Genomic DNA, 26,143 nt, shown 5'->3' with positions numbered 1-26,143 from the left:
TTCCTACCCAATAACGTAGCATCATAGAAGATTAGGGTTGGAAGAGAGCTCAAGAGGTCCTCTAGTCCAACCCCCTGCTCAAAGCAGGACCAACACCAACTAAATCATCCCAGCTTTGGCTTTGTCAAGCCGGCCTTAAAAACCTCTAAGGATGGAGATTCCACCATCTCCCTAGGAAACCCATTACAGTGCTTCACCACCCTCCTAGTGAAATAGTTTTTCCTAATATCCAACCTAGACCTTCCCCACTGCAGCTTGAGACCATTGTTCCTTGCTCTGTCATCTGCCACCACTGAGAACAGCCTAACTACATCCTCTTTAGAACCCCACTTCAGGTAGTTGAAGGCTGCTATCAAATCCCTCCTCACTTTTCTCTTCCACAGACTAAATAATCCCAGTTCCCTCAGCCTCTCCTCATAAGTCATGTGCTCCAGCCCCTGATAATTTTTGTTGCCCTCTGCTGGACTCTCTCCAATTTGTCCACATCCTTTCTGTAGTGGGGGGCCCAAAACTGGACACAATACTCCAGATGTGGCCTCACCAGTGCCGAACAGAGGGGAATAATCGCTTCCCTCGACCTGCTGGCAGTGCTCCTACTAATACAGCCCAATATACCGTTAGCCTTCTTGGCAACAAGAGCACACTGCTGATTCATATCCAACTTCCCATTCACTGAAATCCCTCGGTCCTTTTCTGCAGAGCTGCCGCTTAGCCAGTCAGTCCCCAGCCTGTAGCAGTGTATGGGATTCTTCCATCGTAAGTGTGGGACTCTGCACTTGTCCTTGTTGAACCTCATCAGATTTCTTTTGGCCCAATCCTCCAATTTGTCTAGGTCACTCTGGACCCTATCCCTACCCTCCAGTATATCTACCGCTCCCCCAAGCTTAATGTCATCCGCGAACTTGCTGAGGGTGCAATCCATCCCATCATCCAGATCATTAATAAAGATGTTGAACAAAACCGGCACCTGGACAGACCCCTGGTGCTCTCCGCTTGATATGGGCTGCCAACTAGACATCGAGCTGTTGAGCCCAACGATCTAGCCAGCTTTCTATCCACCTTAAAGTCCATTCATCCAATCCATACTTCTTTTCACTTGCTGGCATAAATACTGTGCGAGACCGTATCAAAAGCTTTGCTAAAGTCAATATATATCACGTCCACCGCTTTCCCCATATCCACAGAGCCAGTTATCTCATCATAGAAGGCAATCAGGTTCGTCAGGCATGACTTGCCTTTGGAGAATCCATGTTGACTGTTCCTGATCACCTTCCTCTCCTCCAAGTGATTCAAAATGGATTCCTTGAGGACCTGCTCCATGATTTTTCCATGGACTGAGGTGAGGCTGACTGGTCTATAGTTCCCCGGATTCTCTTTCCCTTTTTTAAAGATGGGTACTATATTTGCCTTTTTCCAATCGTCTGGGACCTCCCATAATCACCACGAGTTTTCAAAGATAATGGCCAATGGCTCTGCAATCACATCAGCAAACTTCCTCAGTACCCTCAGATGCATTAGATCTGGCTCCATGGACTTGTGTATGTCCAGCTTTTCTAAATAGTCAACTTGTTCTTTCACTACTGAGAGCTACTCACCTCCTTCCCATATTATGCTGCCCAGTGCAGCAGTCTGGGAGCTGACCTTGTCTGTGAAGACACAGATAAAAAAACGATTGAGTACTTCAGCTTTTTCCACATCATCTGTTACTAGGTTGCCTCCCCCATTCAGTAAGGGTCCCACGCTTTCCCTGACCTTTTTCTTGTTGCTAACATACCTGTAGAAACTCTTCTTGTTACCCTTTACATCCCTTGCTAGCTGCAACTCTAATTGTGCTGTGGCCTTCCTGATTACATGCCTGCATGCTCGAGCAATGTTTTTATAGTCCTCCCATGTCATCTGTCCAAGTTTCCGCTTCTTGTAAGCTTCCTTTTTGCATTTAAGCTCACTGAAGATTTCTGTTAAGCCAAGCTGGTCGCCTGCCATATTTGCTATTTTTTCTGCACATCAGGATGGTTGTTCCTGTGCCCTCAATAAGGCTTCTTTAAAATTCAGCCAGCTCTCCTGGACTCCTTTCCCCCTCATATTAGCCTCCCAGGGGATCCTGCCCATCTGTTCTCTGAGAAAGTCAAAGTCTGCTTTTCTGAAGTCCAGGGTCCGTATTCTGCTGCTCTCCTTTCTTCCTTTTGTCAGGATCTTGAACTCTATCATCTCATGGTCACTGCTGCCCAGATTGCCACCCACTTCTACTTCCCCTACCAGTTCTTCCCTGTTTGTGAGCAGCAAGTCAAGAGGAGCACGGCCCCTAGTTGGTTCCTCCAGCACTTGCACCAGGAAGTTGTCTCCAACACTCTTCCAAAAACTTCCTGGATTGTCTGTGCACCGCTGTGTTGCTCTCCCAGCAGATGTCAGGGTGATTGAAGTCCCCCATGAGGACCAGGGCCTGTAATCTGGAAACTTCTGTTAGTTGTCCGAAGAAAGCCTCGTGTACCTCATCCTCCTAACATTTGTCCGCCACGACCATACCACAGTACAGAATTAGCCTGAAGATTTTGGAGAGGGTTAATGTGCAGATTCTAGAACCACCAGCAGTTGGTTGGCTGATGCTTGCTTCTTTCTGTTCCTTCCCAATTCACAGATTGATCTGGGGGCAGAGGTGAAAGTAAGCCAGTATGCTCCGGTACGGTGTATCAGCAAGAGCCGGTGCACCGTACCGGGGCAGCCTGGCTTCCCCAGGGGGGCAATTTAAAGGGCCTGCGGCTCCCAGCAGTGGCTGAAGCCCCAGGCCCTTTAAATTGCTTCCAGAGCCCCGCTGCTGGAGCCCTGGGGTAGTGGCTGCGGGGCTCCAGTGGCTATTTAAAGGGCCCAGGGCTCCCCTGCTTCTACTGCCCCGGCCCTTTAAATAGCCACCGGAGCCCAGCCACTGCTATTCCAGGGCTCTGGGGGCTATTTAAAGGACTGGGGGGCAGTAGAAGCAGGGGAGCCCCGGGCCCTTTAAACAGCCCCCGGAGCTCCGAGCTGCTACTGCTACCCCGGTGGGGGAGGGGAGAGGGCACTTACCTTACAGGGTGGGCTGGGGCTGGCTCTGACCCCCTCAGCTCCACCCCTTCCAGGGGCCAGAGCTGGCCCCAGCGTACTGGTAAGTCACTCGACTTACTTTCACCCCTGTCTGGAGGGTCTTCCAGAAATATAGGAACCTGTGACTGAGTGGATTTCATGGGACCCAAAGATCAACCAGATGGGGACTGTGAATAATGTGATCTTTTGGAAATATCAGTGACAAACATAAGTCAATCTTTGCAAGGAAAAGAGGAAAAACTTATGAAAACGAGTATTCCTGACATACTTATTTCATCAAAACCCTGAAGATCCATAGTCTTGGTCTCCATGGTCCCCTAAGCCTGACTTTGGTAGTACTCAGAAAATATTTTACCATGGAACTTCTTTAATGATTACAAACATAATTTTGAAGGATGACAGACAAGGAATTCATTACTACAGGAGAAAAGGAGTACTTGTGGCTCCTTAGAGACTAACCAATTTATTTGAGCATGAGCTTTCGTGAGCTACAGCTCACTTCATCGGATGCATACCGTGGAAACTGCAGCAGACTTTATATATACACAGAGAATATGAAACAATACCTCCTCCCACCCCACTGTCCTGCTGGTAATAGCTTATCTAAAGTGATCATCAGGTGGGCCATTTCCAGCACAAATCCAGGTTTTCTCACCCTCCACCCCCCCACACAAATTCACTCTCCTGCTGGTGATAGCCCATCCAAAGTGACAACTCTTTACAGAGTTTAAAGAGTACAATAGATAAAATCGCTGTATCTCAGAACAGACTGTCTGAAATAACTAACATGCTTTTTTATATCTTTAGAGTTGAAGACACTGAAATAAAAAGTCAGTGTCTTCTAATAAATTAGAGCTCCACAGTAATAAAAGCAAGTAAGTGATGGCAAAAATATTGATGGAGTCTCCACATATAGATGGTGTTAAACTGTAGGTACTGGTGTATTTTTAGAAATATCCTAGTCTGAGAATGGCAGATGTTTGATTTCTCAGCCATACAGATACCATCCTACTGTTGGAGTCTTATTTTCCAGTGTAAGTCCTTGACTAATGGAGTCTTAAAAAAAAAAAAAAAAAAGTGCTTTTTTTTAAATGTGCTGAAAAATGCATCCTCTTTATTTTTGTGCTCAAAACAAAACTGCACTCCTACAATACTATAGTCAAGTATAGATTTGAGTGCTTAAAAAGCCTGGTCATTTCTTTGATTCTTTTGTTTTTCAGCCCCAGAATATTCTGCTAACTAGTGAATCTCCTTTGGGAGACATTAAGATAGTTGATTTTGGCCTTTCCAGAATACTGAAAAGCAGTGAAGAGCTAAGAGAAATTATGGGAACTCCTGAATATGTGGGTAAGTACAGTAGAACCTCAGAGTTGCAAACACCAGAGTTACAAACTTACCAGTCAACCACACACCTCATTTGGAACTAGAAATACGCAATCAGACAGCAGCAGAGACAGAAAAAAAGGAAATACATTACAGTAACTGTGGTAAATGTAAACTACTAAAAAAATAGTTTAAAAAAAATTGACATAGTAAGGAAACTGTTCCTGTGCTTGTTTCATTTAAATTAAGATGGTTAAAAGCAGCATTTTTCTTCTGCATAGTAAAGCTTCAAAGCTCTATTAAGTCAATGTTCAGTTGTAAACTTTTGAAAGAACAACCATAATGTTTTGTTCAGAGTTACGAACAACCTCAATTCCTGAGCTGTTCATAACTCTGAGCTGCTTCTTTGGATTTGATGTTGTCTGGAAGTAATATTTACAAAAGAAAGGAAAAACCTTCAACTTTAGACAATCATAATCCTATAAATTACTCTGTAACAATACAAAAGATGAATGCCTTTACCATTTATACAGATCCAAATGCTAGAAGATAGTGTTTCTGTATGGCATCATTAGACATTAATAGAAGTCCAGTACAAATACAGGATCATAAGAAAAATCTTAATACATTAAATTATAGCTTTAAAGTGAAATAACTGGAGCCACTAACACCCTTGCCCTTAGCATTTTAAAAACTATAACTTATTTGGCAGGAACTTATGTTCTGTGAGTGAAAAACATTTGTCTGCTTTGTTTGCAATCTATAGTATGAGCTGGTCCCTGAGTTTTCTGCAGTGCTGTGGAAATGGGGAGACAATTAACATCTGGCTGTAGAACGAATATCCTTCTGGGAAAATGGCTTTTCTGCCATGTTCAGTTGTGAGATCCGCACTGCTATTGGTAGCACATTCATTAATGCTCTGTTAACTGATCCTGGGCCTGGGCGGTGGAACCAAAATGTGGATTTTTATTGCTGTTCACTCTAAATTCTAAAATTTTTAGAGCTGTTCACTCAGAGTGCTTGCCAAACTGACATGATAGGAGATAGCTTTGTAAAAGTCTTCCCTTTCCACAGGAGTGGAGCTAGCAATGACCACTCACATTCTGAATCATTTTACTTGCTAGTAGGAAAGATTAGCCAGTCTTAGGTATTCAGAATCCTATAATTTGATTTTTACTTTTTTAAATCTGTTACAGATTTTTAAATTTAACTTGGTCCAGATTTTCTTTCAAATGTTTTTGTCATATTTCAGATTATGCAAGATGGGCTGCATTGTTAAGTCTTCGAAATTTCCTTTTTGCATTGTAATATTGGCTTGTAAAGTATGACTTTGCATATAAATGAGTAAATATAGATTTCTATTTGTTCAAAATAGAACTAGAACTTACCTTATGCTTTTTTTTCATAATAGCACCTGAAATTCTGAGTTATGACCCAATCAGTACAGCAACAGACATGTGGTAAGTGTAGCCTTTAATATTTACAACTTTTACGAAATTGAACTTAGTTTTTTTTACTTTACTCTTTTTTTTTCTTTCTTTTTTTTAATTTAGGAGCATTGGAGTACTAGCATATGTCATGCTAACAGGGATATCGCCTTTCTTAGGAGATGATAAACAAGAAACATTCTTAAATATAGCACAAATGAACATAAATTACTCAGAGGAAGATTTTGACCTTATATCAGAGTCTGCTGTGGATTTCATCAAAACCCTTTTGGTTAAGAAACCTGAGTAAGTTCAGTAAAAAGTAGTCTGTTCCAGAGACTAAATGAGTTCAAAATACTGCTACCAGCTAAAGCATTATCTGAGTCATTCATAGACTAGAGATGGTGTAAATGTCCTGCAGTAGAACATTAATTTGCACTTCATTATGTATAACCACGTTTTGTCTACAAAAAGGCACATTTCCCATTTCTCATAAATGAATGCTGTAATGAGTCTTGTATTGCTAAGCCTTCATTATTTATTACAAAATACACTATACTTGGCAAAAACTAAATAAAGTAAAATGTGTAGTGTAGTATCTTTGCTCTTTTGCAAAGTTAGTGAGTTTGCAGTTAACTTCCGAGCCTGTGTGGTTTAGTGACGTGTTTTGCTGTCTTTTGTTGGACTGACTGTTAGTCAAATATATTGTTACTTGTGAACTGAGCAGATTTGACCTGGTTGCCATTGGAAGGCAAATATGAAGCCCCACAATGCTGCTTCTGTTCTGAAAAGTATCTGTCACACTTTATGTATTCTTCCCGTTGGCTCAGCAACTGTCTGCATAGTTCCCTCGGACAAACAACAGCAAGGATGCAAGTATTTCACAGCTTGGTATAAATCGTTATGTGTATAATTAGACTGCTTCTCTCTGTTTTATATTTCATTGGATTTGATAGCAAGGTATATAAAACAAATAGACTAGAGGATGTAAAACCCTCAGCTATTTTACTGGGCGGCTCTTGCTCCTGATTTTTTTCTTTACAATTGGTGGATATTAGCACAGTTTTGTAAGTCCGTTCCATAACTGATCTGTCAGTCCTATTTAATGCAAAGTCATATCCCTAGAAAAAGCTGTTTAATCTTTCTAGTTCTTATCCGAGGTCTCGCGTTTAGTGTTCCTCTTTTGACACGCCTTCTGACATTCTTTTGAATGAGCCTTCTTTTCTCCATAGGGAACGAGCAACAGCTGAAGAATGTCTGCAACACCCATGGCTAGCACCAAGTGATGTTCCAGCCCCTGTGTGCAGCATGAAGAGTACAGCCGATGAGGTAAATACTGTCATCCAAAAAGATGGAGATTCTGCCTCTGAAAATTCTACAGATGCTGAGAAAACTGAAGGAGAGGAATCAATAGTGACAGAGGAACTAATTGTAGTGGCTTCGTATACACTGGGACAGTGTAGGCAGTCAGAAAAAGAAAAAATAACTGAGCAGAAAGCCATTTCAAAACGGTTTAAATTTGAAGAACCATTGCTGCAAGAAATACCAGGAGAATTCATTTACTGAACTGTATGGGACTTTGTAGCTGTAACTTAAAGGGAATCGTTCCTCCAAAAAAAAAGTTCATGTCCAAGTGAATCTCGCATTGATGTGCAACCAACTTTCTAGGTAAAAAGGAAAACATTGATGAAAGGCAGCTAAGAAAACTGTGCCAAGCTTTTAACTTCATAGGATGCTTAAACAAGACTTCCAAGATGGCTGACAGGAGTGCAACAGCAATTATGGCTTACTTTCTGAGTTCATATTGTTCTTGATATTTGATTTATTCAGACTTTGTCTTCAGATAGTAGGGAATACTTACTAGCTGTTCATGTTCTGGAGAAGCTGATGGTATGAGGAGTTTCATCAATGACAGAAGAAATGCTAAAAGACTCATTTTTTTATTAATTTGCCATTAGATATAAATGCACAGGGCCAGATTTGCCTGTGACATTCCTTTTTTTACATTGATATAACCCAGTGATTTCAGTGGCTAACTTCTGATTATTAAGAATGGTGTGAGAAGAGTGAGGCCAACTGAATCTACACAATTTTTTTTTTTTTAAATTATGAATTTTGGAGTTGGGGTTCTTCTGGAAGAGTCATTGTGACTACTTCTCATTCCTCTAATTACCATCTGTGGAGGAGAGAAAGTCCGTAAACTCAGTTGTGTGACCCCATAAGCTGAGGAAGGAACACTCCATTACCTGAATAGAATAAATTGAGGTCTGAGAAGCATCTATCCTTCAGATACAGGGTAAGGTAGTAAATCTATGACTGGACAAAGAGTAGGATTGGGCAGCTGTATCGATGTGACATAGTTGTTAGTGAGGATGGTCCCTCTTTAGGATAATTTAGGGACCAACTTGGCAGCAAACTTCTGGCAGGCTCTGTGACATACAGATGCCAGGACCTCAGATTGAGCCCTTAATTTTCTGAGATGTTTCAATATCAGTGTAGTTCCAAAGTTCCATTTTTTGTGTAATTGAAGTTTACTGCTATTATCTCATGTACTGTTAACTGTTCAACTATTTATTTTGTTTCCCCATGTTGTTCACAATTCCTTGATAATAAATCCTTTATAAAGTTTGCTTGCTGTGACACCACAAATAGGAACTCTCCTAAATTAGATTCTTCATTTCCACAATACTCCAATTTTTTTTCTACTCTCATACAACACAAACCAGAATGTGCTTACCATTTAATTCTTTGGTACTACCAACCCGAGGTTCCCAGTACTAAGTGCTAATGTCGAAAATTCTGTCTTCACACAAGAGATAAATGGTAGTTTACTAATAAGCACAAATAGGTTTCATTACAAATGTTTGTATGAGGTAGCTGTTAATATGGTTGTAATAAAGCAGGGAAGAGATGTTACATACATAAAGAAGAAAACGGCATGAAAAGCAGTGTGACCTAGAGTGAGAAGCTGTGTGTATCTTTCCTTCAGGGCTCCGAGCCAGCAGTTTGTCTGATTGCTTTCAGCAGAAGCCACATCAGGAAAATTGCATCTATAAACTACTATATTCCATCATACTTAGCTTGCTTTGTCCCTGTTGAATTATAATCTGAATATTCATGTAGATTGGGCAGCATCTCAGTCTGTGAAGACCTTTCATATAATGTACAGTAATTGTGTACTCAAAACTGATCTGAACTGAATAACTCATACATATTATAACAGTCAGGTGATTGATTTATTTGAAGCATTTAGAGTTGTACATTTGTTACATTAAGATTACTCCTCCTGCAAACAATACCCATCAAGCTTTTATATCATTAGAGTTAAGTTTTCAAGCAAGATTTTGGATAGCTATGGAAAAACTAATAAAAACAAAGTTCTAACAAAGGAAGGTTACTTGTGTCCTAGCCTACATTCTAGATTTGTCTTTCTTTTAGCTATGGAAATGACCAACAGTGGTTAGATTATGGCATGTTATTTGGTGAACTCAGTGCTTGATCCCTACCAAACATTGTTGCATGGATTCAGGAGTTGAAGTCCTCTCACAGTATTTTCTGTCCTTATACTTGGATCACGTGACCAAAGCAGCTGCGTTGGTCAGGATGTGTCAACTTTCAAAACTCACATCAAGCACAACTAAAATGACAATTTCTCACCCACACCCATAGTGTCCAGGGAAATTTTAATTATTTTTTTACACTTCCTTGACTAACACAAACTGAACAGTAAGAATTAGATGTCTGAACATGTGCTTATACTCTAAATCTACACTGTCTAAAATAGAAGTTACTGAAGAGGGAACATCTGATTTTGCCATGTTCGGATATCTGAATACCAACTAACAGTTTGTAATTTCAGTTCATGGTATTTCATTACATAATCATTTGATGCAGGACCCTTAAATCTATTTTAATTCCTGTGTGTAACTATACAATGGGCTGGTTAATAGCGAAGTTTCAGTAATACAGGTCAAGTGGAGAGATTGAGCTGCATATCTTTTGTCCTAGGCCTTTTAGTTTCTATTGTATGATAGTGAACTTGAAAACATATTTAAACTAAATGAGTTATGTTTGTTACAAGGCCAGCTTCCTTTTAATTGGCTGCTCTGAGATTTCCAATGTGCTGCATTTTTTGTTAACTTTTTGTGCCTTAAGGTGGATTTGTACAATACTTTTTAAAATCATTCTGAATTTGTATAAATGTATGTAAAAGTTTTGGTTTGTAAGTTATAAATAAAGCATGTTAAGTTGGTCTATATAATGGAAAAAATAAAGTTTCTATTAATGTATTATTGAAGTGCTGTGAGCCAGTTCCACACACAGCAGAAGCTTTCACAGTTATTTCTATTCCATTATAAATATGTACAGCTGTAACTGCAGTATTACTATTGCTAAGGCATAGAAAGGATCTATTCAGATTATTTGGTATTAATGGTGTGTATTTCAGAGACTCACTATGATAAGGTACAAATCTAAAAAAAACTAAGCACTGTTTCAGGTCTGTAAAATGGAATGGGGAAACCAGTTCCAGTCCAAAGAATCAACTTATTTTTACAGATCAGTGATGTGTTCTCATGCTAAGTATTTCAGCAGCTTCCTAGGGGCACAGGTACCATGGTGATATCTGAATAAATTTTGTAGCATACCAACCATTGGGCTGCCTGGAGGGATCTGTCAGAAGAACGTGGTGGAAAACAAATAGCTTAGTTGACTTTTAGAAATTTAGATAATGCTTAGCAATTGTAGGTCTCTGGTATTAGAGGGTTGCATTGATATTCTGGTCTGGTCTGCCATATAGTAAGTACTGTGTATGCTATATAATAAACAGTAAGAGGTAATAGTGGCATAAAGGAACTGGAGCATGGCTGGAATAAACCAGGGAGAGCACATAGTAGTGTTAGTTGGGTTCGAGACCAGACTTCAGAGATACAGAGCTATGTCTCTACTTGTCTTCTGTAATTACAGCATTTGGACAGAATTATATCCATTAACTACAGGAAAGACCTAATTAGATAATCATCTTCTGCTGGCCAGTGAAGAGTGTTATACTAAAATCTGATAAGTCCAGGCATCTTAAACTACTAGCTCTTGGCATACTGTCACCTTCCAACCAAGGGTCCCAACGCTCTATTAACATTAGTGAATTTTAGCTTCTTCATAACCCATGAGTTAAGTGAGCCTTGCACCCATTATACAGATAGGGAAAAAGAGACTGAAGTGAATTGCCCATTCTCTCATAAAGACACTGACAGAATTGGAAGTAGAACCTAGACTGTGTAACTCATAGGTGCAGGAACCAGGGGTGCTGCTGGACACCCTGGCTTGAAGTGATTTCCATGATATACAGGGTTTACAGTTTGGTTCAATGGCTCTCAGCACCCTGGCCTCACTCCCAGTCCTGTGTCTTAGTGTCAAGATTTTTTCCAGTGACTTAGCCAAAGAGGCACCTATTAGGAGTATGTACTGCTCCTTTAAGAGCAAAGCACACACTAGGAAGAACCAGTTGGACACAGTCAAGTTAGCTTTGCCGGATATCTAGCTAGGAGCACATGACTCTTCTTTGTCTTCTGTAACTCTTGTTTTAGTTTGAATAAAGCCTTACTTTTAAGAGTCCAGACTCTGCCTCCTACTTATGAATCCACAAAACAATTCATGGTACCAGAGTGAGGAGACAGAAAGGACTGTGGTGAAGGAATAAAGGGATCATTTTGGAGATGGAGTAACTAAAAGCTCCCCAGGAAGTGACGCCGTCAATGGAGCAGATTCTGGAAGACAGTCAAACAGAGTTTTGATACCTATGAATGCAAGCAGCTGGCTTTGGTAAGAAAGAAGATCAGCAGAATATAGCAGTCTTCTCACACCACTGCAGAACTTGAGGCAATGGATGTCTTTAGCAGCATGCAACTAAGTCAGGCAGAGAAAGCAAGTTACAACACAATTGTGCAGAAATATGAAGAGTACTGCATACCTTGAAAATGAAACATTGTAAATGTGTAAGTTTTACCTTAGAAGACAAAAGAAAGGAGAGTCCTTTGAAGAATCCCTAACAGTGCTGAAGCTAATGAGCCAAACCTGCAACTATGGACAGCTGACATTCAATTATAAGGGATCAAATTGTAATAGGAATCTCAGATCCAAAGCTGCAAAAAAAAAACTATATTGGAAAATGTGACTTTGGATAAAGCATTAATAGTGTACCAGGGTGGCAGAAATTGCTCTGAACAATACGAATAATGGAAGAAAAACAGGACACTGCCACTCTGGATAGAGTGATGAGAGGGAAAACAAGCTGACAAGCAGTAAGTTACTAGACAAAAAACAAGCAGGGAAAAAGCAAAGCAATATAGTTTGCAAGGGGTAGCTTCAAGGATTGCACAAGATGTGAACACAAGCACAGACCTAAACAATGCCCAGATTTTGGTGAACAGTGCTATATTTGTGGGAAAGACAATCATTTTACCAAAGTCTGCAACTAGAATCAACAAGTGCAGAAGAGGAAGCAAAGCATTGATGATGAGCAGTAATGCTGACAGCAGAACAGACAAGCAGTTCTATCTAGGAGCTGTATCTGAAGGGAAAGGAACAGGTGAATGCACAACTTCTTTAGAGACTAATGGGATTCTTAACCTATAAACTGGACACTGGTGCTCAGGTAACTGTTTCAGATTTTTAGTATTAAAAGGTTGAATGAAGAAAATAGGGAACATAGTGAGCAAACAGGTTAAACTGAAAGCTTATAATGGGGAACTTGTTCCTACTAGAGGTATGTGTATACTAGAAGGGAAGGTAAAAAAAATCAAATAGAATTGCTAAACTTTGATATAGTTATAATGGAATAAAGCACCTATAGTGGGTTTAAAAATATGCCAAGCCCTTCAGCTAATACAAAGGACCTACGGGGTAGAGGAGATAAGGGACTGTCCAGAGCATTTGATATAACTGAAGCAGCAACCTGGGGAGACAGAACTAGTGCATGTCAACTTGATAAAAAATTGTCCTATCTCAGAAAAGATGTGGAATGAATTCACTGAGGCTACAGCTAATGATGAGACTTTACAGAGGGTTATTAGGGCTGTTATTGCAGGGGTGACCAGGATATTACATACCAAGTCCACATTTCCAGTTCAAAGCAGAACTGTCTGCTGATGGCATATTATTTAGAGAGAATAGTAGTGCTTAAGTTGTTACAAGCTGGCATGCTCACATGTGGGTATGGAGAAATGTAAACAAAGAGCCAGAGAGATACTGTACTGACTATAAATGAAAAGTCAGAGAGAACTGTAAGGGTGTGAAACGTCAAAAATATCAACAAACAGAGCAGTCTGCTTATTCACCTAGTGCAAAGACTGAAGTGGTGCCTTGTAGAGTTAATAAATGGTGCAGAGCACCTGAAAGATTCATTGAGCACAGCTAACAAAGTTGAGTGTGTTATGGTATTTGTAAAGAAACAGTTGGTATATATGTTACATTGTTTGGAATTGCTTTTGCTGGAAAGGGGAGGTGTTAGGAGTGTGTGCTGGGCCTTTATCAGCAGAGCACATGCTAGGAAGAACCAGCGGGAAGCATTCAGCTTCACCAGATATACAGCTAGGAATACATGGCTCTCCTTTTGTCTTATGTAACACTGTTTTAGTTCTAATAAAGCCTTACTTCCTAGAGTCCAGACTGTGCTGCCTCCTTATGAATCCACAAGACACCACAGCGCCCAGGGCTGTTTGTGGAAGACTATTCTGCAGTTTAAAAGGACACTGTCAAATTAAATTGCTCTTCTGTCAATTTTCTTATTTCCTAGTATTTCAAATAATGCAAGGAAAAGTACAGGAAAATGCTGCTTGTTTGAGAGGGCTGTCAGTGTAGCTTGTTTCCTGTGTTGTGTGGGGTTCTCACAGAGCAGCACCAAGAGCAAAGCATTTTTTTAAAATGATATATTGAAAACACACAGGGGCAGGGGAACCCAAAACTACTTAAAAAAAACCACACTAAAGTTGTTCATTCTTGTGCTTTCTTTTAGAAGCAGGATTACAAAAGCTACCTCATTTACTACCATGATTTTGATTCCGTGCTGACAATCTCTCTCACACCCTCAAAGCTGTGTATGGTGGTGATGTCTATACATAGCTACCTCACAATCTTAGAGTTGCCTCTCCATGCACAGTGATGGTACAGCCTCAGTTTCACCATGAGACCTAGTGGCTGATAATCACATCTGAATGAAAGATTGGGGCTTGAAGGGGAAGGCAATATGGTACAAGAACAGGTTTCTGTTTAAACGCCCTCTCTCCAAGCATCCCTTGCACAACGTCAGTCACCTCACAAACAGTACAGCAGAATCACACTAAGATTTTGCTTGTCTGAAATAGGCATCTGTAATAGTTTGTATCATTCCTTTGTATGTACTACTCGGTGTGCATCATTTCTCTTTTCCATTTGCAACAGTATTCTTCAGATGGTGTGTTCAGCACTATGAGAAAATTGTCGCTTATGGATGTTAGAGAACTTTGCAATACAGTACTTACAAATGTTACTGACCTAGGGATTAACAATATGTAATTAAAAAAATTCTCACTCTGTTAGTGTCTGCTAAGCCTAGAAACATTTAGCTACCCTATTTAGGACCATTATTTCAGAACTGTATTGAATTACAAAAATCCCTGAAGTTGTAGGGTGAAATAACTGGAAAAAGTCAAGTTCAAAATATTAAGGGTTGGTGAATTGTGTATAAAATGCATTTAAGACACATCAATCTATAACATCTAAGATATATTGGATCAGACCTAAACTCCACCTAGTTCAATATCCTATCTCCAATAGTGGCTCATAGCAGATGCTTCAGAAAAAGCTATAGCTAAATGAATGATAATTTGCTCCCTCCATTAGCTCTAATCCTGATTGCTAATAATTAGATTGGTTTAAACCCTGAGGTTTAATTGACTTTCCAGACTTTGTTAGCAATAATAATCATGCTCACACCCTATATACATATCCATCCCTTTTTGAACCTTATTAAGTTCTTGGTCTCAATGAATTTGTGTGGCTATGAGTTCCACAGTCCAACTATGCATTGGGGGTAGAAGGGAAGTACTTCCTTTTCTGTTTCGAAGTTGACACTTTTTCACTGCATTTACTATTCCTGTGTGGTAAGACTGCTGCAGCCACACACCAAAGTAACATTTTGATAATGTTCTATTTCTATAAGATGCTACATGCTACTCAAGAGGAAAAGAAAACTATAAGGAGGTTAAATAATAAATGACTAGAAGAAACACTGAGGATTTTATGATAGGTAAAAAACAAGATGAAGCTCCATAATCATTTACTTACTACAGTCTACCATAGTAAAATGGGGGGGAGGGATAACTTTTATTCCTTTTAAAGGAATGCTTCCCTATGGGTTTGGGAAACCATGCTGGTAACGAGTCAATTGTCTGCTTGTTTGAGATGTTGTGATTATAGCAGATTTGGTCATCCTGCCTTTTGGTCTTTGCACCTTTGACCCTCCCATGCCCCAGTGATTTGCTCCAGGAATGCTGTCTCAGCACTCTAGCTACAGCCTTTCACAAGAGACACCTGCATCCCTCTTCTGATTTAGATTACAGCTCCCCTCCAATTCACTATATTTAACCTAGCAGGTCTGACTAATATCCTGCCTCCTGATCTTTGCTCTCTCTCCAAAGGCTAGGACCAGGGAATACCAGCAGTTATAAGTGACCAAACAGCTTTTTCAAAGCAGAGTACATTTATTTAAGGACAAAAGCACATACAGAAAACACAAAAGAATAAAACCTTTTCAACATACCAGAAGTTGTTTTTCTTCTCGGGGGAGGTTGGCTGGTTCAAGTCCTTCCAATGCTTCAGCAGGGTATGGCCTTCCTTGGACAAAAGGTCATGTCTGTTGTTGAATCAAAACGATTGCCCCTCTGTCAGGTTAAACTTAGCCTTCTATACCAAAAGCCCTTTTGTCTTCTTGGGCCTATGGTTCCTGCCTGAATCAGGAGCTGTTTACAATGCCAGGGACGCCAGTAATTATCCACTATTTTTTATTCCTAGAGGAGCTGTGGTAACTCTCCCCCATGGAGTAGAATTATAAAACAATGCCTAGCCCCCAACTATCCATAATGTTAATACAATAGTTCCCAAAGATATTGCATGTTGACTGCAAAATCTTTCATGGTACGACCAGAAGTTTTTCTTGTGTGGATTATTTTGTTGCAGTTTTCCTGACTAGTAGTTCCTTGGTGGGGGGAGGAGAGCACCTGTCTGCTTTGTGAGCAAGTGCTGGCACAACGTAAGAAACCCTACTGAACCGTTGGGACATCTACTTAGTGGTTTGCTTCTGTCTAGCAAATCTCCAGCTGAAACTGAATTGGCATACTTGGTGGACCAAATGCCATGGCCTTTTTATAACAACTGCTTTGATATTTAAACAAAGCTGATTCGTTTCACTCAGAATATATTAAATAGGGAAAAAAGCAGTTTGCTGACAGAGATTTATAAGGAAGAAGCTGAATTAAGATTTTGAAAACCAGCCTGATTCTCTCCTGTCTGACACCCTGTGCAAAGTGGTGTAAACATGTTACCAGAGCCACTTTGAAAAGGACTACAGAAGAGGTACAAAGCAGTGCAGCACTGGACTCCAACTGGTGATGGCAGTTTAAGGAGGCTATGAAGAACAGAAGAGCCATAACTAGCTTATGAGTGATATTAACATTGTGCCTTAGACCTAACCTGTGACTGGTACCTCATTATACAAACAGTAAGAGGCAGTCCTTGCCTTGAAGAGCATACAAGATAAAGAGCCAAGAGACAAAGGGTGGAAAACAGCATGATTAGCCCCATTTAACACATGGGGAACTAAGTCAGATATTAAGTGACTTGCCCCATATCACACAGGAAGTCTGTTGAAAAGTTTGGAATTGAACACAGATCTCCTGCATTTCACTCTCATGTCTTAGCTACAAGAATGCCATTCCTCTTTGAGAGATGTGGGCCTGAAAAGGCACCCATGTTATATTAGTTAGCATTTATATGGTGTTATATGTGATCAAAGTACTGTATAGACCTCATGACAACACTGTAACCCACTAACCTGCCTCTGTTCTATGACTGCAGACATTAATTGCCCCCTTCATCTTAAATGGTCTCTTGCAATGAGCTATTCCTTAGGCTTAACAATCTGTTCCACCTTCTATTTAGCTATGACAAGCTGATTATCTTTCCCAGACTTGAAGAGCTCTGTTAGCTCAAAAGCTTGTCTCTCTCACCAACAGAAGTTGGTCCAATAAAAGAAAGTACTTCACCTATCTGATTTCTCAAATCCTGGGCCAACATGGCTACAACAACACTGCAAATATTAACTAGACAATCATCCATGTCCTAGTCAAGCAAACAAATATGGATATAAATATTTTATCATCCTAGCAAATTATAGTTACAAAGAGACCATAAATATTAATACAATTGCTTCTAAATAAAAATCATCTTGTCTTGATCATCAGGCTGTTTGTCTTGCTACCTCCCTCCTGCAAGGCTTATAGATTCTCTACGATGGAAGTTAGTAAGATCCTGCACTGGCATGAGGAAAAAACCCCTAGAGAATAAACTCATTTTAGTAGAACTGATGGGAAAGGGAGTCTAGCATTTTGCAAGACAGTGTAAGATGAGGAGTTGGTTACTTTTGAACTGTACGGGTGGCAAAGAGTGGATTTTATTTTACCAGACTAGTGATTCTGTTGCTTCTAAATGCACCGTTAAAAGACTGGGTTAGAAATAAAAACTAGTCGGTGGCCAAGGCCTGGATTAGGTTTGTTTAGCAATTGCCAACGCAATATAGTTACGATGCATGAATTATTTAACAAAATGAAGTAGCAAACCTAGGATTTCTGCTTCAGATTCTCTTACTTCACTCTAAGGAAAGCCCAAAGGAGGGGGTGTCATGCAGGAGCCTTTACTGAGGTTATCTTGTCTTTTAGCAGCTGCTAGTTGTTTCAAGACTTTTCCCCAGTTCTTTTGGCTTCCTCCTAATGCACCAGTGTCCCTCTCTAAATTAGCAGCTGTGGGATGGGCTGTGCCTAATGGAAGCCATATGTAGGAATCAACTGATTGGATAGCTCAGTGGTTTGAGCAGGCCAATCCTTGAGGGGGCCATTTAGGGATCTGGGGCAAAAATTGGGGATTGGTCCTGCTTTGAGCAGGGGGTTGGACTAGATGACCTCCTGAGGTCCCTTCCAACCCTGATATTCTATGATTCTATGATAAGAAGTCAGGTTCCCCACACCCCCCCTTTTTTTTTTCCCTCCTCTCCAGTACATGCAGGGGAGAGGAAGCTACTGCTATGACCCTATTCTGCCTCTTTCAAGATCAGCAGGTATGCAAGTTTATGTATATTGATAGGTTTGTAATGGGGGAAAAAACAAAAGTAGGGCTTTTAAACATAACTGAGACACAGCCTAGTTTGCTCCCAATTGTTACACTGCAGTTACTTGCCAGTACTTACAGTGTCCCTAAGGCAATCTCCATTCCCAGGCTTTTAAAAATATGATTTAGAGGAAATAGGGGGTGTGAAGGAATAATACATAAGGCATTGGCTGTTGACAGCCCTTAAATGAACGTATATTAATTTATCAGACAAGATAGAGGGGACCATTCAAATTAAAGCGAAGCATTACCAGAATCTTACAGGGAAATAAAGGGAACTTTGTTTGTTTTAGGGAAGCAGGGTTCCTAGAAACAAAGGTGGTAAAAATTCCTAGTTTGTCCTCAAAATCTGTGTGAGAGCCCTTCCTCCAGGATCCTGGATAACAAGGTGGAACCCAGGCACCAGGGTGTTAACCTGTTCTAATCCAAGAACAAATAATGGCTCTCTATTAGCTACAGCTGGAACATAGTGTACATCTTGTCACCTTCTTTAAAAAGAAAATTTAAAGGCGATGGGATGATCACAGTGAAGATCTAAAGTACTTAAGCCTGGGATTTTCAAAGGGGCCTACGGAAGTTCATTGACCAGCTCTCAGTGATTTAACTTCCTAAGGCTCCTCTTGAAAATTCCAGCATGAATGAGCAGAGAATGGTGATAGAAAAGAGTGGAACTGTTCTGTGTATAAGTACAGGGCATAACATGAAGTTATACATGGAAATAGAGAGGAACAGTGTAGAATGGGGTTCAGACTGGAGCTTGGTTTCCTAACCCATTTAATTCTAAAAAGACTTCAGTACCCCTTGTATCTGTGGCTATGAAAGGGTCAACTGACAGAAAGAGAGGCTGGCTCAACTGTTTCAAAATCGCAGTATGACCTTTGGATGGCAATATTTAAATTCTCACATAGTTCTTCAGAGTTTAGACTAGGAGGGATTGTTTTGACTCATTCACTATCACCACTAGTCCTACTGCGTGTCTCAGAAGTGCCTGTCTTTTCTTTCCTTCTATTCCTGCACCCTGAGGTGCAGAGGATATCCATCAGTTTCTGCCATGTATTTTAGTCTTGCGCTGGTCTGTTCAGGCTTCTGAGTGTCCTGCTGATGAATTTAGCTTCTTTCACTACTGTTCTATGTAATGTTTCTCTAGGTTACCTCTCTTGCCAGTTGGTATCCATGTTATCACTTAATGTGGAAGTCAAACTGATGGCATCCTTAAAGCACGTCCTAAATATGTCCATCCTTTTGCCACGTTTGATGCTTTAAGTTGGTGTGTTCTGCTTAGAATTTCTGACACTGTAGTAAACTTTAATAGATTCTGAACATCTTCTGTGGGCATTTACTTTGGAATAAGTTTAACTTCTTATCAATTGCTGTTGCAGATTTCCATGTCTCTGCTCCATAGAGTAGGACAGATATGATACCAGTATTAAAACAAACTGTATTTTTGTATCGGTGCTGATCATGCTACTTTTCCAAATCTTTTCAAGTTTATGAAAGTTGTTTGCTGCATTTGATATTTGTTGCTTGGCATCTAGCATGGTGTCACTATCACTGCACGTCTCGCTCCCCAGAGAAGTAAAATGACTGACTTCTGGTGTTTCTCGGTCTACTTTGGTGGTGGTTTTTGAAACACTGATAGCCATATATTTTGCCTGTAGTCTGCCTTATTTACTAAATAAGCTATAGGAGTACACATATTTTTTTAAAAATTGCAAGTCATATTTCATTTTTAGTAAATCATATAATAGTGATTTCTCTCTCCAACCTAAGTCTCGTTGTCTTTCCTTGTAAAGATAGTTCAGTGAAGGTTTGGCCACTGACTCCCTTCACCTAAAAAGGGAAAACCGCCTATTATTTGGTTTATCTGAAAATCTGACTAGTTGCCTAGATTTAGAAAGCAAATCAGCTGTCCACATTTGAGGTTCATAATCATAAAGAAATGCAATTTACCAGCAAGAGTCCTTTTTAAAAAAATAAACCATAGCAGTACATACAAAATATAACAATACTCTGGAACAGTAACAATATTGTAAAATCTTTATTTTGGATTTCTACCATACACACAAATGAAAAAGAATGAAATTAACAATACCAACACTAAGCTCAGTGCTAGAGAAATAATTGAACTGTAAGATTGCGCACTTAACTGAAATTGTCCATTTGTGACAATACTGTATGTACGCAGTAATATGCAACCAATCAATAAATCCTCAAGTGACAGGATGTGCAAAGCAGCTGTCTTTGTTTTCACCCCTCCTGTGTGTTGGTGCTCTCCACACACGAATGGTACACTGGAATATTCTGACCATCCCTGAGTTGCAAGGTGACATCCTGGAGACGCCAACTGATACAAACCAAAAGAGCATTTGACTTTAATTGACCAATTTCATACTGTGGTGATGTCAAGTATAAAAACACTAGGCAGCAAGAACGAAATCATTTAGTGTAATTAAATGTGCTTTAAAAAGGTTTGCAGGTATAAACCTCTAAAAGTCTCTTTCCTTGATGGCTTAACGAACCAAAAAACTACATATCATGGTTCTGCAAGACAAATAAAATCCTGACAGAGTGATGGCGTGTGGGTTTTTTTTTTTTTTAAATAACTTCACCTGTCTTTTTCCTTTTACAGTCAGCCACTTCTGCCTATCAAGACTGCAACTAGGTAGTCCTTCGCTAATCTCTGGTATTGGATCTAGATCACATTGCTAAAGAATTATCCTGGTTAGGGAAGCTTTGACATCACATTGTCACTGAATGTGATTGTTGATACAAGTATAGAAGCCCAAGGAGGAGGCAAGTATGCAAAGAGAATAAAATGACTCATTTAGAGAGAGAGAGAGCCGTACTTCTGGGATACGCAAAGGTGCACCCTCTGCTCTTCAAAGTTCTGCTCCAAGCCCCCTTTCTGAGAGGACTATCAGTGTTAATCTGCCAGCCATGAAGAACTTTTTCCTCCTCCTTCAAGTATTCGTCCCTATGGGCGCTCCACTGTAGGAAGCGCACCCACCTGTGCGCTCTCGACGGGAGAATGCAAAGCCGTATCCGTGGACCTGCACCGAGCAGAACCTCGTGCCTCCATTGGCCTAACTGTGCCCACTGAAATAGCAGGCTGGCCAGAATACAAGAATTCCACTTTGTGAAAAATGTGTGAGGTTTCAGAATGTTTCCATTATGATGCAGAACAGAACAAAAAGACCTGTCAAAATTTTGACAGAGAGAGGGGGGGGAAAAAACCCAGAATAGCCAGGAGGTTAGAGCACTCATCTGGGGTGAATCAGGAAGATCAGGGACTTGAACCTGGGTCTTCCACATCCATGCAAGTGCCCTAACCATTGTGCCACTGGTTATAGGGGACTGTTCACTCTCTCTGGCTTTGATCAGAAATTCGATCCTAGGGCTAAGAAACCTTTCTGATGAAAACTAGGATAACAATAAATTAGGTAAACAGATAACATTTCTGTAAACAGTTTTGGTTTCAATCCATTAGCATTTCCTGAAAAAATGTTCTGTCAAAGTTCCTGAGCAGCTCTAGTCAGCAGTAGCCATTAACTTAAGTGAGAGTAGTGTCAGGCCAATGCTGATCACTTTTGAAAATCCCACACATACCATAATACAATTAGGTTGCTGCATCTTTGTATGATGAATCTATAGTCTGGTCACTCCAGGTCAAATCTGCAAATACTCCTATTTTCAAAAGTGACTTTAGACACTTTGGGGCCTAAGTTTCTTCTTTAAAAGTGATTTAAGCTGTGAAGCATGTGTCATTTTTTTTTTTTTTTTAAATACCACTTAGGAATCTAAGTCACTTTTGAAAATTTGACCTTCAGTGTCTTGTCATTGCTGTTTCTCTTTCTCGATTCTAGACTGTAAAGGCTTGTCTGCACATTATCAAGAACGATGTCAGGTAACTCAAATATAATATAGCTATTCCCAACGATGGCTTATGCTGTTGAATTTTATGGAGCAGATGAGACCTGTGTTTGAATCATTGTGATCTGGTTCAAGGACACATTCAGGTCTCATCTATTACAAAATGGAACTGTGTCACGAACCAACTACATTGTTACCATTTGCTTTGCACAAAGGGGCACAAATGTGGCCAAATACTTGTGTGATCAAGTTTTACTGGCATGAATGTTTCTGGGAAATACATTTTAAGTTTCACATGGGTATGTTTGGGGAGTGAATTTTAAATTTATCTATCTTAGGACTTGTCAAGACGAACAGTTAGAGTATGGCAAACTGGATGTCAATGTCTGGTGCAGCAGCATGCCACACGCTGTCTGTGTGGACTCCGCTACTGCGCCCTAAAAGTTCCCTAGATCAAAGTGCAGAATGAGGGTCCACGTGCACAGTTAGTGTGCTGTAGATTTACACCCCAGCTTGCTGCGCACTAACTGTCTAGATAAGCCCTTAGGCACTTATATACAGTGGTGAGCTGGAGCCGATTCGCTAGAACCGGTTGTTAAATTGAGAAGCCCTTTTAGAACTGGTTGTTCCGCGAGGAACAAGCGGTTCTAAAAGGGCTTCTAAATTTAACTGGCCAAAAGTGACACCTTAGGCATCGACTCCATGGGTGCTCCAGCCCTGGAGCACCCAAGGGGAAAATTTGGTGGGTGCAGAGCACTCCCCACCCCAGCTCGCCTCCGCCTCCTCCCCTGAATACACTGCCCCGCTCTGCTTCTCCGCCCCCCCACAGCTTCCCGCGATACAGCAGTTTGTGCAGGAAGCCAGGGTGGGCTGAGAAGCAGGCGGCGGCTTCACACTCAGGCCTAGGGATGTGGAGGTGAGCTGGGGCGGGGGGGACAGAAGGAGGGGCCTCCGCCCGCGCCACAGCAGGTAACTGGGGGGGGGGGGTGCAGGGGAACCGCTCTCCGCCCCAGCTCACCTCCGCCACCCTCGGCCTGAGTGGGAAGCTGCCGCCTGCTTCTCAGCCCCCCCCCCCGGCTTCCTGCCAAACAGCTGATTTGCAGGAAGCCGGGGGGAGGGGGGCGGGGAGGAGCAAAGCAGGGCGGCACGTTCAGGGGCGAAGACGATGCGGAGGTGAGCTGGGGCCGGGTGCGGGGCGGGGAGCTGCCAGTGGGTGCTCTGCAACCACCAAATTTTCCAGCACTCCAGCACTCGGGTGGCAGCTCTGGCTCTCAAACCCACTTGACCGTCTGGGTCCAAACTCAGGTGGTGAGCCCGTGTCTCTGCAAGATCCGCAGTGCCCACAGGGCTGTTTTGGGCGCATTCACTTGAGCTCCGCTAGCACAAGTCTGTTTACCAGTGCTGGAAGGCTCACTCCCAGCTGCAGCATAGACATACCCATCACGCCGTGGCATTGCTGTGCTCTGAGAAGAGTAGACGATATCACAGGTCTGTGATAAAAACTAAGGACAACCAGTGTTCAACCCGGTGCCCAAATATCTTTGCATTTTCTCTGTGTGTGAAGGGGAAGAAGGCGGTAAATTAGACTCAGTGGGCCAATTATGCACTCCAGTATACTGGGTTACAGTTAACAGAGGACAGTTTTCAGCACAAAGGTCTCAATCTAATGTCCTCATACTTTTGTATTCTTTGGATAAGAAATGTAAAATTATTGAATAGATATTGTCACTTCCATAATGACTGCATGTGAACACAATATTTCATAAGCTCGTCAAAGGCAGATTTCTTCCTTATTTCCATAATCTCAGCCATTTTGATGACTATAAACCAAAAATCTGGCCCTGCTGCCCTGGATTCTCCTCCTACCCTGAACACTCCACAGAGTACCCTTTTATTCATACTTACCAGTTAAGGGAGAGGTCTCTTACTGAATTGGTACGGAGATATCCAGCTGATTTTGTTCCAGATACTGGTATCTTTAACTGCAGATATAAAAGTTAGTTGAACACTTTTTCAATGACTGATGTTAGTGAAATGAATGTTTTATTCCTTTCTTAGTCAATAAGATAAAACTGAATCACTCCCAAAATTTTAACACAGACATGTCAGCTTTTCAGCACTTTCAAGAGTTTAAACTTTTTTAATGGGGTGTGAGTGTATTAATTTTGTCATACACATATCGGTGTTAAAAGAATGTTCCTGTTATGACTGCAACCATATAAAGAAAGTCACTTACTCTGAAATATTTGAGCTAACACCCTTTCTTTGCAAAGCACTAGGAGATCCAGGGATGACAAGTATTACATAAGAGTTTATTATAAGAAATACAGGCACGAAGGCTGGGATATTAAAAGCTACACTCCATTAAATTAAAGGGAATTGGGTATTAAAACCCTGCAGCAGCTTTAAAAATTCTACCATTAAAATACTGTAACTTAATAAATTAGGCTACAGCTGCACTATTGCATTTCTGCTAAAACATTCAGCATGGCTGAAGAAAATAAATGTGCTCTGTCTATTCTTGATAGACCATCAAAAATGGCAACTCCAAGCCTTCTCAAGCAGGTCTAGCTGGCAGGAGTTGGGCATGCTCTGGAGGTGGTACAATAGCCCCTGGACCAAGCAAGACTCTCTCTGTCATGCTGTAGCAACCCACTCAGGCTGATGAAGGGTAGATTATTCACTGGTTTCATATCTCCGATGAAATAATGCTCATCATTATAGAGGGCACTGAGTGACATGGAGGATAAGAAAGCAGTTGGTTGGTCAGAGGAATGAAATGTGACTTCATCATTAGTCATTTAAATCTTTGTAACATTCTTAAAGATGACTTACAAAGGAAAAAATTAATTGGGGATTGCTGGATTCCCCTCTTCTGATCTATGTAAAGAAAGCTTGACGGTTTTTGTCTATGCTTTTTATATTGGAAATTCAGATCTTGCCTGGAAGACTCTAAGGGCAACGGAGAACTAGGATATTCATAACATTACAGATATCATGCAAGTGGATCCTGATTTAATTGAAAGGGAAAGTGAATTTTATTCAGTCTGTTTAGAACTTGCTGCTTTTTATTTTCTTGGTTAACACCTTTAACTCAAATGCCCTATAGCCAGCTGGAAGAAGATATTTGTCAAAGATTCAACACCCTGTGCTCCTTTCATTAATGGCTTGAAAACTCTCAGGATGCAGCTGAAACCTCTAGCAAAAGCAGAGTAGACCAGACTAAATACGCTTGACTTTTTTTTTTTTTTTTTTTTAGCCACTGGCTATCTACACCAGAGGTTCTCAACCACTGGTACATGAAGGTCTTCCAGGGGGTACATGAACTCATTTAGAGATTTGCCTAGTTTTACAACTGACTGCATAAAAAGCACTAGTGAGCACAAACTAAAATTTCATACAGACAATGACTTGTTTATACTGTTCTATATCCTACACACTGAAATGAAAGTACAATATTTATATTCCAGTTGACTTATTTTATAATCATATGGTAAAAATGAGAAAAGTAAGCAATTTTTCAGTAATTGTGTGCTGTGACACTTTTTTGTATTTTTATGTCTGATTTTGTAAGCAAGTAGTTTCCAAGTGAGGAGGAACTTGGAGGTAAGCAAGACAAATCAGACTCCTGAAAGGGGTACAATGGTTTGAAAAGATGGAGAGCCACTGATCTACCCTGATACAAAGCCCGAGGGCAGACACAGCATAAAAAGTTATCTTTATCAGTCTGGCTTCACTCTGTTTCAAACTAGTATAAGCTGTGATGGTGCTAGTCATACTTCACAGTTGTGCAACACATCCACACCAGGACTAACATTTTCAAAAGCACCCTCAGTGACTTATGTACATAAGCTACATTGAAAGTCAATTGGTCTTAGATGCCTAAGTGACTTAAGTACTTTTGAAAATTGTATCCTCTGGCTTTTTAGTGGCATAGCTACTCCAGTAGCTAAAAACCCGAAGGTAGGCAAGGCCTTATGTAAAAATAAAAAACAAGCAGAAAAAAAAATCCTTTTGGGTGGGGATGGCGAACC

General features: G+C 40.7%; 2 protein-coding genes and 1 long non-coding RNA gene across 4 annotated transcripts in view; 1 reads left to right on the top strand and 2 right to left on the bottom strand.

Annotated features, from left to right (window-relative positions):
- Positions 1 to 11,992, top strand: part of STK17A (serine/threonine kinase 17a) — a 63,775-nt gene extending 51,783 nt beyond the window's left edge. For both annotated transcript variants that reach the window (XM_073332814.1, XM_073332813.1), the window contains 4 exons: positions 4,296 to 4,422; positions 5,810 to 5,858; positions 5,952 to 6,131; positions 7,058 to 11,992. In XM_073332814.1, coding sequence (XP_073188915.1) covers positions 4,296 to 4,422; positions 5,810 to 5,858; positions 5,952 to 6,131; positions 7,058 to 7,391 — 690 coding nt within the window. In that variant the 3' untranslated portion in view covers positions 7,392 to 11,992. The remainder of the gene's footprint in view (positions 1 to 4,295; positions 4,423 to 5,809; positions 5,859 to 5,951; positions 6,132 to 7,057) is intronic.
- LOC140907276 (uncharacterized) overlaps positions 1 to 18,074 on the bottom strand; it is a 55,497-nt gene extending 37,423 nt beyond the window's left edge. Inside the window, exon 1 of the long non-coding RNA XR_012157435.1 lies at positions 15,622 to 18,074. This is a non-coding gene — a long non-coding RNA (uncharacterized LOC140907276). The remainder of the gene's footprint in view (positions 1 to 15,621) is intronic.
- Positions 18,075 to 20,262: 2,188 nt separating this feature from the next.
- The window catches only part of COA1 (cytochrome c oxidase assembly factor 1), a 67,912-nt gene continuing 62,031 nt past the window's right edge, over positions 20,263 to 26,143 (bottom strand). The window contains exons 5-6 of the mRNA XM_073332818.1: positions 24,015 to 24,091; positions 20,263 to 20,583 (exon numbers count right to left, since the gene is read on the bottom strand). Coding sequence (XP_073188919.1) covers positions 20,487 to 20,583; positions 24,015 to 24,091 — 174 coding nt within the window. The 3' untranslated portion in view covers positions 20,263 to 20,486. The remainder of the gene's footprint in view (positions 20,584 to 24,014; positions 24,092 to 26,143) is intronic.

This window comes from Lepidochelys kempii, chromosome 2 (genome assembly GCF_965140285.1).
Source record: "Lepidochelys kempii isolate rLepKem1 chromosome 2, rLepKem1.hap1, whole genome shotgun sequence".
NCBI classification, from domain to species: Eukaryota; Metazoa; Chordata; order Testudines; family Cheloniidae; genus Lepidochelys; species Lepidochelys kempii.
This window is presented reverse-complemented; position numbering and strand designations above follow the sequence as displayed.